Source organism: Xyrauchen texanus, chromosome 12 (assembly GCF_025860055.1).
Source record: "Xyrauchen texanus isolate HMW12.3.18 chromosome 12, RBS_HiC_50CHRs, whole genome shotgun sequence".
In the NCBI taxonomy this organism is placed as follows: domain Eukaryota; kingdom Metazoa; phylum Chordata; class Actinopteri; order Cypriniformes; family Catostomidae; genus Xyrauchen; species Xyrauchen texanus.
This window is the reverse complement of record NC_068287.1, coordinates 35076823-35087992: the sequence shown is the minus strand read 5'-3', so window position 1 is coordinate 35087992 and position 11170 is coordinate 35076823. Positions and strand designations below refer to the sequence as shown.

The 11170-nt window shown below is 40.2% G+C and overlaps 1 protein-coding gene across 3 annotated transcripts; it reads left to right on the top strand.

Moving 5' to 3' along the window:
• The first annotated feature begins 2 nt into the window (after positions 1-2).
• Positions 3-9831, top strand: LOC127653317 (aspartate beta-hydroxylase domain-containing protein 2-like). 3 transcript variants are annotated; one of them, XM_052139968.1, is made up of 7 exons: positions 7-232; positions 540-622; positions 1804-2246; positions 5036-5242; positions 5697-5904; positions 6742-6855; positions 8283-9831. In XM_052139968.1, exons 3-7 carry the CDS (start codon positions 1821-1823, stop codon positions 8390-8392), a joined length of 1065 nt encoding a protein of 354 aa, XP_051995928.1. In that variant the 5' UTR covers positions 7-232; positions 540-622; positions 1804-1820; the 3' UTR covers positions 8393-9831. The 3 variants fall into 3 exon arrangements, with proteins under 3 accessions (XP_051995926.1, XP_051995928.1, XP_051995927.1); XM_052139966.1 differs by lacking the exon at positions 540-622 and having other exon boundaries at positions 3-232; XM_052139967.1 differs by lacking the exon at positions 7-232 and having other exon boundaries at positions 500-622.
• Positions 9832-11170: the final 1339 nt, after the last annotated feature.

The following is an 11170-nucleotide window of genomic DNA, read 5'->3' as shown; positions in this document are numbered from 1 at the left end:
CTGTCAATGTGTTTGGTTGGTTTGAGGGTATTTTTTTTAGTGGCGTTTGGTCACCTCGTTGGCGCCTCAGTGTGGTTGAACTGCAGTAGTGCAAGACGTAGACGGCGCTCTGCATAGGAGCTGTCCAGCAGCCCGGTGCTGAAACTTGCCCTGCTTTGTACCGCGGGACGCGACTCAGTGCTAACGTCAACCAGAGCCTTGTGGATTCAAATGCGTCAGTGCAAGGACAAAGGTAAAAAAAAAAAAAAAAACCTGTTTGGTCCGTTTCGTAAAGGAGTCATTCTTCAATTCTTAGGGGCCGTTCACACCGAAGGCGTCAATAAAATAAATAAATAAATAAATAAAAAAGCCAGACATAGCTGCCTCGAGACGCGTTTTTAACACTTGAAGCTCTTTATATTGACGCGACAAGACGCTGGGGGTGAAATGGTCAAATACGTCAGTCTAGCAAATGTTTCCAGCGCGGACGACGCAAAACCACGTTCGGCGTGAACAGCCCCTTCCGGAAGCAGTGAATGCGGAATCTCCTGTATTTTCAGGGCTGCAGACCGGGAAAGAGATAAACAAGTACGTGGTGCGAACGAAGGGGGGAACGAGAGACTGAGTAAGGCGTGGAGAAGTGGTAAGCTAACACACATATACTACAGCTTACTCAATTGCGTTGCAAGTGTCCGAATGGTAACTTGTAATGTTCGGTGCAAATCGGTTCTTTCCGTCGTCGCTCTCTCCCGGACATCCTTGTTCCATGTTTCAGCAACGTGAGTACGAGGAATGAAAGCGACAACACAAACTGACTGCAGCAGGAATCATTATGCAGTAGAGCAATATCTCACTGTGGGGAAGCATTTGGTATTTTGGATTGATGCAGACATATTCATCGTCTGCTGAATTGTAATTCTTCCTCATAAACATGTAGGAATGGGGAGCTATAGTGTATATTGATTTAACAGACTGAAGAAGCCTCGTGTAACGAGTACCTATCTGGCTATTGGGTTATGATTTTATAACTGAGGCAACGAGACAGCTACTGCACAAAAAAATATATCTTTGGCTGAACTTGATTCATTCGTGGACAGTGGTTCCATGTGTTCCAATGAGTTTTCTTAACTTAAAATGTATATGTAATCTCAACACAAACACTTTGTGTAGAAAGAACCTAGTTGAATTAGGGAAACCTAATAAAATTAGACATGTAACTCATATAAATCTTTTATTTCTTATGTACTAACTAGTGAAAGAAAATGTTAGTATGTTACATGCATGCTAGTTGGAAGCACTCAAGGGTGTAGTTTAATATCTATGCTGTGCAACAGTGAGCAATGTGCCATATTTATCTGTCCTCATCGTTAGCTCAAGTTCCCCTTTTCACCATTATGGTGACCCCTAAAACTCCCACATAGCAAACTCTTTTGAATCTCAACATAACATAACAAACTCGTTAAACACAAACAAACATCTCCCTTCATATTCATCTTAAACAAAAACTATAATAACACTTAACATTTACTCTCCTTATCCATTCTCAAACAAAGCATGCTGGGAAATGGAAGTTACTTGCCCAGTTTAATCAGTGATACATTAACACCACAAAAAGGGTTCATGATCCCAACTCAAATGGATTAAGTAAACTTCTAAACAGAACCCAATAAATCAAGATGTGACAAAATTATATAGAACTGTGTTGCTTTAGTTCATTTTAATTATGTAATTTGAACAAGCAGCAAAAATATTTGTTTTGAGTGTGTAGCATGCCTATAAGAAAATACAATTACATGAATGTCCTTTTTATGCATTGTTTTAAAGCTCACTCTCTCAGCACTATGTCCTGGTCGCTGGACTTGGTGCCGCTTCCCCCATGTGTGCTGCTGGGTGGTCCCCCCTTTAGTGGGCTGCTCTGGACCGTCCTCCTTCTCTTCCTCTGGTACTGCTACCGTGTGGGTTCTGACCCGCCCTCCCACCCTGGAATGCTCAAAAACAGCTCCTCCCGGTCCACATTCTCTCGGTCATCCAGTCGGTCCCCTGTCGACCCCGGACACTCTGCCCCCAAAGCATCAGCAGCAATCACCTTGGAGATGGTGGAGGAAGAGGAGGGTACAGAGAGCTACCTGACGCCGGTGTGGAGCCATGCTCCTTTCCCCATAGAGGCTGCAGCAGGAAGCAGGAAGTTGTATAGAGCACTACAGGAGTATGCCAAGCGCTACAGTTGGGCCGGCATGGGTCGTATTCACAAGGGTCTCCGAAATCAGGTCAGATATGGGAAAAGTGGAGTGTAGTGAAGAGAAAAAAAAAAGAGAGAGATGGTGAGCTGAAAATGGCAGATGTCAGGTCAGAACACTCCTAAAAGAAATATATACAAATAAAAAAATAAAGGGGGAAAAAAAACTTAAACCATCCTATACTGGTTGGCTGGTCTTAGATTGTCTCCTGAATTTTGGTTTGGGGCATCCTTGGCTGGGAGATCAGCTTAAACCAGCGGAGGCCAGAAAAGCAGTTCATAACCTAGGAGATTAGGCTTTTCCTGCACTTTCTCAAATATTGTAATCTTAAAGGGATAGTTCACCCAAAAATGAAAATTCTCTCAACATTTACTCACCCTCATGCCATCCCAGATGTGTATGACTTTCTGTCTTCTGCTGAACACAAATTAAGTTTTTTAGAATATTTCAGCTGTGTTGGTCCATACGATGCAAGTGAATCGTGGCCAGACCTTTGAGCTCCAAAAAGCACATAAAGGCAGCATAAAAGTAATCCATATAAATTCCAGTGGATAAATACATATCTCCAGAAGTGATATGATAAGTGTGGGTAAGAAATAAATCAATATTTAGGTTCTTTTACAACAAATTCTCCTCCCTGCCCAGTAGGTGGTGAAATGCACAAATAATGTGAATCGCTAAAAACATAAGAATCTGAAACTGAAAGTGGACATTTATAGTAAAAAAGGACTTAAATATTGATCCGTTTCTCACCCACACCTATTGATATAGCGACTTCAATAAAAACAAACGATTTGCCGCTGAGGGGCTAAACAAGGAGTTCTTCTGTGACTCGTCAACAAGGTAGACCAAAATGTCTGCGTCTTCATTCTTTAATTAATGGTCATCCAAAATGCAAAGATTTGTAGCAATTAAAAGCATGAATTCAGATGATTGGCGTTATTAAAAGACATTTGTGATACCTTGAACCATTTGTACGGTCAACAAAAAATACGTGCTCCCAGCTCACCCCCTTCCTCCTTGCTACACATACAACAACAGGTGTTTTTAAACCTGGCTAATCAATGACACACACCCTCTTTCCAGTCACATGACATTTAGAATTTAAACAGACATCACCCCAATTACATGGCTCCTACACCTATTATATCTCTTCTGAAGATACAGTGCATTCAGAAAGTATTCAGACCACTTCATTGTTTTCACACTTAATGTTGCAGCCTTATGCTAAAATGCTTTAATTATTTATTTTTTCCTCATCAATCTACACTTCAAACCCCATAATGTCAACGCAAAATCAGATTTTTGATAACTTTCCAAATGTATTAAAAATAAAAAAATTAAATATGACATTGACATAAGTATTCAGATCCTTAACTCAATACTTCGTTGTAGCACCTTTGGCAGCGATTACAGCCTCAAGACTTTTTGGTCATGATGCGACAAGTTTGCACACCTGGATTTGTTTTTTTTTTGCCCTTCTTCTCTGCAGATCCTCTCAAGCTCTGTCAGGTTGGATGAGGACCTTCAGTGGACAGCCATTTTCAGGTCTCTCCAGAGATGTTAGATTGGTTTAAAATCCGGCCTCTGGCTGGGCCACTCAAGGACAGTTTTTCCTAAGCCACTCTTTTCCCTAAGCTACTTTTGCGTTGTCTTAGCTGTGTGCTTAGGGTCATTGGCCTGTTGGAAGGTGAATTTTTGGCCCTGTCTGAGGTCCGGAGCACTCTGGACCAGGTTTTCATTAAGGAAATCTGCGTTCGGCTTTCCTTCAACCCTGACTCGTCCCCCAGTCCCTGCCACTGAAAAACACCCCCACAACATGATGCTTCCACCACCACGCTTCACCATTGGGATGGTATTGCACAGGTGATGAGCGGTGCCTGGTTTCCTCCAGATATGACATTTGGAATGGAGGCCAAACAGTTCAATCTTTGTTTCATCAGACCAGAGAATCTTGTTTCTCACAGTCTGAGAGTCCTTTAGGAGCTTTTTTATGTGTCTCGCACTGAGGAGAGGCTTCCGTCTGGCCACTCTGCCATAAAGCCCAGATCGGTGGAGTGTTGCAGTGATGGTTCTCCCATCTCCACACATGATCTCTGGAGCTCAACCAGAGTGACCATCAGATTCTTGGTCACCTCTCTTACAAAGGCCCTTCTCTCCTGATTGCTCAGTTTGGCCAGCCACCTCTAGGAAGAGTCCTAGTTGTTCCAAACGTCTTCCATTTAAGAATTACGGAGGCCAATGTGCTCTTGGGAACCTTCTATGCAGCCAAAACAGTTTGTAGCCTTCCACAGATCTGTGCCTCAACACAATCCTGTCTCTGAGCTCTACACTACAAGCAGTTCCTTTATGCATTTTCAGCTGAGACCATATGTAGATAGATGTGTGCCTTTCCAAATCATGTCCATGCTTTGTCATTATGGGGTATGGAGTGTAGATTGATTAGATTTTGTTTTTTTTAAGTATTTTAGCATTAGGCTGCAACATAATAAAATGTGGAAAAAATAAAAGGGCCTGAATACTTTCTGAATGCACTGTATGGATTTAAACACTCGGGTTGAATGGATTACTTTTATGCTGCCTTTATGTGCTCTTCGGACCATCATAGTGCTGGTCACCATTCACTTCCATTGCATGGACCTACAGAGCTGAGATGTTCTTCTAAAAATATTTTTTGTGTTCAGCAGAAGAAAGAAAGTCATACACGTTTTGGATGGCATGTGGGTGAGTAAATCTCAGAAATTTAACTTTTGTTTGAACAATATCTTCAAAATTTTGTTCACTCTTTGTTACATCAACATCTCCTCTCTGTTGTCTAGGCCAGAATAAATGATCGGCCCTCCATACAGAAACCTCATCTCTTCTACCTCCCAGATGTTCCCAGCATACCTTTCTTTCCCAGGGATGCTCATCGCCATGATATTGAGGTTCTGGAGGCCACTTATCCAATTATCCTTGCTGAGTTCCAGGCAGTTTACCAGAGGGGAATTGATACAAAACTAGGGTGGACCTACCAAGGATCAAAGGTAACTATACCTACCAGCCTCATCTTGGCCTCAAGCAATCATTCCATGGAATGAAGGGATTTTTCACAGAAAAGTTACTATTCTGTTGTCATTTACTCACCCTTATGTCGTTCCAAACCTGTGTGACTAACTTTCTTCCGTGGAACACAAAAAATGTTAGGCAGAATGTTAAGTCATTCTCTAACATTCTGCCTCATTACGGTTTAATGGAAGAAAGTAAGCATCTATTTGATCTATGTAACTATGGGCTTGACAGGCGTATACATATAAGATAATAAGACTGCTATGGCATGTCTTATTGTTTTCTTCTGTGTATTCCACCACGAGCGCTGCATTGACTCCTTGTCAAAACAATGGACCAATCAAAAAAAACATTTTTAGCAGATATACATTTGTACAAATTTAAAGAGAAAAATGTGTTGTGTGTGATAGCTTTTGTATTTATCACTCTCAGGGCCAGGCAGTATTCCCGATCTATAACGCTGGAGTGTGTGTGGCCAGTAACTGCCGTGCATGTCCGTATACATACCGAACCCTTCTGTCTCTCAGAACCTTCATCAGTAGTAACTCTCTGGGGTCTGCTGGGTTCTGGCTCCTGGGCCCTGGGGCCACAATGGGAGGGGCCTATGGTCCTACAAATACACGACTGCGCTGCCATCTTGGTGAGTCACGAGTCAGGACACAGAAACACTGAAATTATTCATCTTTATGTCATAAAATAGTGAATGCCTATCTGTGCAAAAAGTGTGAATGCCTGCAAGCAACTGGCTGATATGTAGCTGTTGTAAAACCTGTATGGAACAGAAAACACTAATTTGCTGATGAGGCCATCACCTCAGACATCAAATTTACACCTGTGGCATTTCAAGGCCCATATGTTAGCAACAGTTAAAGGTATCGTTCACTCAAAAATGTAAATTCTCTCATCATTGACTCATGTCATCCCAGATATGTATGACTTTCTTTCTTCTGCTCTGTAGGTTCGTTCAATTTAAATCAACAGGAAGCTCAAAAAAGCACATACAGGCAGCATAATAGTAATCTATACAACACTAGTTGTTAAATCCATGTCTTCAGAAGTGCTATGAAAGGTGCAGGTGAGAAACAGATCAAAATGTAAGTCCTTTTTTGCTGTAAATTCTCCTCCCTGCCAGTAGGTGGCCATATGCATGAAGAATGTGAATCACCTAAAACAAAAGTTGTTGAAACCTTATAGCACTTAATAGTAAAAAAAGGACTTACACGTTGATCTGTTTCTCACCCATGCCTGTCATATCGCTTCTGAAGACATGGATTAATCTTTATATGATGCTTTTACATTTTATGGCCAGACTACCAAATTGGTTTAATGCTCTGGGTAGTTTGTTTGTTTTTCTTGTTGCATGTTCAAATAGGTTCTTTAAATCGCCCTTTCTAGAATTTTACATTAGAGTAATTTTTGTGAGTTTGTGTGAAAATTACTCCTCATTGTAATCTCTCTCTCTCTCTGTCTGTCTCAGGTCTTCAGACTCCTTCTAAGTGTGAGCTGGTGGTGGGTGGAGAGCCTCAATGTTGGTCAGAAGGACATTGCCTCCTTGTGGATGACTCTTTCCTGCACACCTTCTCACATAATGGTCAGAAAGCGACAATGTCCAAACCTCATAATTCATAATAATGCTGATTGCTAAATGACATAAAACTAATTGAGGAGAGCTATGACTTGTCTTTATAGAGACTTAATGGAGCTCTGAATTATGTCTCATGTATGTATCAACTTGGTCTGAGAGTAGAAATAAAAATAGACACACAAGAATTTTGTTGATATACAATAAGCATATAGAACTTTAAAATGAATGTGTATAGATTAGCTCAGATAATTTATTTTTTGAGTTTGGAATTTGATAAATCCATATTGAAATTTTTGGCCAATCTGAACTCTATTTGGAAAGTTGTTTTGATCTCTCATTTTTATTTTTTAATGTTTAAAAATTCTAAAACTTTGTTCATTTCAAGGTTTTAATTAGGTTTTTTCATTTTGAACCTAGAACCCTACTGTACATTCTGGAAAATACCTTATAGCTCAATGGATAATTATTATAACTTACTCTATGTTACGAATGGAGGCAGACGATGAGAGCGGATCTAAATGCAAACTTACTTTTATTAACTGAGACAATCAAGAAACACAAAGGAAAACCCTCAATGGGGAAATGAACATACGATGAAAACAAAACGGGCAGGGAACGAACGCACGCGCGCGCGCGCGCACACACACACACACACAGTTTGGTTTCCATGTTTTATGAGGACTTTCCATAGACATAATGGTTTTTATACTGTACAAACTTTATATTCTATCCCCTAAACCTCACAGAAAACTTTCTGCATTTTTACATTTTCAAAATACATAATTTAGTATGATTTATAAGCTGTTTTCCTCATGGGGACCGACAAAATGTCCCCACAAGGTGAAAAATTTCGGGTTTTACTATCCTTATGGGGACATTTGGTCCCCACAAAGTGACACACGCGCACGCACACGCACGCACGCACGCACGCACGCACGCACGCACGCACGCACGCACGCACGCACGCACGCACGCACGCACGCACGCACGCACGCACGCACGCACGCACGCACGCACACACACACACACACACACACACACACACACACACACACACACACACACACACACACACACACACACACACACACACACACACACACACACACGGCTAGCAACATTCAACGATAGACCAGGACTGAACCAAAAACCAGGGTATATATACATGAACATAGAACTAAGGGGCCAATGAACAAACAGAACACCAAACAAGATAACGAGGGAAGAAACAGAGGCAAGTGGCAAGTTAACGAGGGACAGGTGAAAGCAATGACGGAAAACACGAACGCTAACAAAGAGACTATGGAGTTACATACAGGACAAAAGTGAAAACTATGGAATGCAAAAAGTGACAAAAATGGCAAACAAGAGGGAACAGTGAAACAAGACGAGGTATGCCTAACAAACTAACAAGTTTTATGTGTGTCCTCTAGGAGGTGCTGAAGATGGTTCTAGAGTTATCTTCAGCGTGGATCTCTGGCACCCTAATGTGGCTGCTGCAGAGAGACAGGCTCTAGACTACATCTTTGCCCCTGAGCAGTGATTCAAACTACATTTCCCAGGATGCACTGGTCAAACCTTCCTCCCACAACCAAATGCTAAAATGATGTTAAAAGTTTGCAAACCTTGTTTTAGATGTGTTGAAAGGTTAGACTGGGATTTTCCATTCATTTACCATATCATTTCTGTTCAACAGAAACCTTAAAGGTGTAGTTCACCCAAAAATGAAAATTCTGTAATCATTTACTCATTCTCGTATTGTTCCAAACCTACATGACTTTTCTTCCATGGAACACAAAAAGATGTTAGGCAGAATGTTAGCCTTAGTGAACATTCACTTGGATTGCATTTATTTCCCATACAATGAAAGTGAATGGTGACTGCGACACAACATGAGGGTGAGCAAACAAGGACAGAACTTTCATTTCTGGCTGAACTATCCCTTTAAGCAATTTGGACAAAGTGGTTCAGTCCACTTCAATTCCACCCAAAATACAGACGAGACAGCATATGGGCTATGAACACTGTCCTGAGCACATATACAGATACTGTGATGACACTCGAACAAAATTGTTTAATTTCACATCTATCTTTGATCTGTGCCTGTCTTGATAATCCCGCGCTCCTGTTCTATCGTTTCTGTGCCTGATTTCTTCTATTCCTCTTCTGACCTCGCTAATGTATACTGTGATATATCGTTCTCCGTAAATACTGTACTTTTGCACAGCCTGATCTCATAAAAATAACATGATTGTGGGAAGAGGATATTTTTGAAAAATTATGTGATGTGCTTCCTTACACTTATCATGGCAGATTCAAAGGTGAAATGTCCACTGTGTGGTGCTGAAAGCAAAAATGGATTTAAGTTTAATAGCTTATCAAGTACCTCCCTACCCTAAACCTTTAACCTAAATAATAGTGTCATAAAAGAAAAGATGACATGACTCGAACAAGCTTGCAAATAAAACTGGTTTTATAAAGAACATGTTAAAATGTATCGCCTTATAAGTCACTATAGTAAAAGTGTTTTGATATTATAAGATAGAGTTATGTGAGGAACAGGGCGAAAAGTATGTGTTTATGAATTGAAAATTTGCCATTTTACTCGTGATTTGAGTGAAAGGATATAAAAGTAATTGTTGTTGTGGTGCCTCCAATTGTCATTTCACCAGGAAACTGCCATGATACATACAATGAACCATGTTAAAATGTTTGCAAAAATGTAGGCATTGAAGTGACGTGATTCTATGAGACCAAGTGTAATTCACAACTATGCTATAAATCATGTTTTTATTACATCACATGGTGATTTATTTTCAGACCTGTGAAGCACACAGTGAACACAATACACTGTATATGACCGGACTACTTGCATGCAACATGAAAATTTCAATTGTATAGCCAACGATGCATTTGATGACTGTCCTGCAAATCAAGTATGTAATTGACTCAACTGTGTTCAGTTCTAAATAAAATGTTTTGTTAAACGTGAAACGCTTTTGTAATCACTGGTAACAGTGAAGGGGGTCGGAAACAGGGCTGGATTATGGACCTGGGCCAAGTTTTCCAAAAGCATCTTAAACCCAAGTAGATCGTAGAATCAATTTACGATTAATCTCAGTTTTGCGGCCTGTTTCCCAAAAGCATCGTAACTTGAGTAGTACTTGAAAATACTCGTAGATTAACGAGTGCTCCGTGGTAATCATACACCGCTAAGAACATCGTAAGGACACAGACTTATGCAGACACCTGCAGGGCAATCCCAAAACTAAACCCAATACAATTTAAATACCAATAGCTACACTTTATGCTGTGACTTTAATATCAGGATAGGTCTAATAATAATAATAATTATTATAATTATTATTATTGTTATGAAATGCATAAAATAGATAGTCTAAATGGATGAATAGACAAAGTTGTGGCATCATTGATGCAGACAACTGTATAAATTAATATTAGAAAGAGAAGAACAAAGTCATTAACTTGCTACCGTGCATGAAAATCGTCCGTATCTCATCTCCTCTCCCTCTCTGACACCCACAGGCTCTCTCTCAAGCAATTCAAGTTGTGTAGCACCACACATGCAGCATTACTGTCACCATTATCACTTTTGGGAGTAAAGAGCAGACCTCCACTTTATTGGTGAATGTCTGTTAAGCGCAACTTCCAAATGTATTCTTATTTTGTGTTCCGCGTTAACACTAAATAATGTTCAATTAATGTTTTTAATAAGCAGGATCAACACACAGGTCCTCCACTGGCTTCACTAATCCTGGAAGCTTTTATATCGAGAGGAATTTGTGAAAATGAAATATTATAAATGCACACCTGACTATGGAAGCAGATTGTGTAAAAGAAAAAGATTGTTCTGCACAAAATTGTTGTAAAAACAATATGTAAATTTGCAGTTAATTAAGTTGAATATTTAAAAATAAAAATAAAAACATTTAAAACAGATAAATAACAAATGGTAAAGTTATGCACAAATATAATAAAGTTACAATGACGAGTAGCACTATATGGTCACATTTCAGCACTGTCACATGGACAGCGACTCTCTTAAGTATCACTTAAAGCGCATCCTCGCACGTTCATGTTAAGTGCAGTTTTGGTAAACGCACATAAAATATAATGAACATTCCTAAAATTGCTCTTAGAAAATGCTCTTAACTGCTAAGATCAGTCGTTATTGGGAAACACAGCCCTGGTCAGTGATCATGACTATGAAATGGCCCTGGGAGCAAATATGGCTTTGCGTTCACCTTCACACACACACAGCGGGATGGTTACACTCACTCAGCACCCAGACACAGACCCA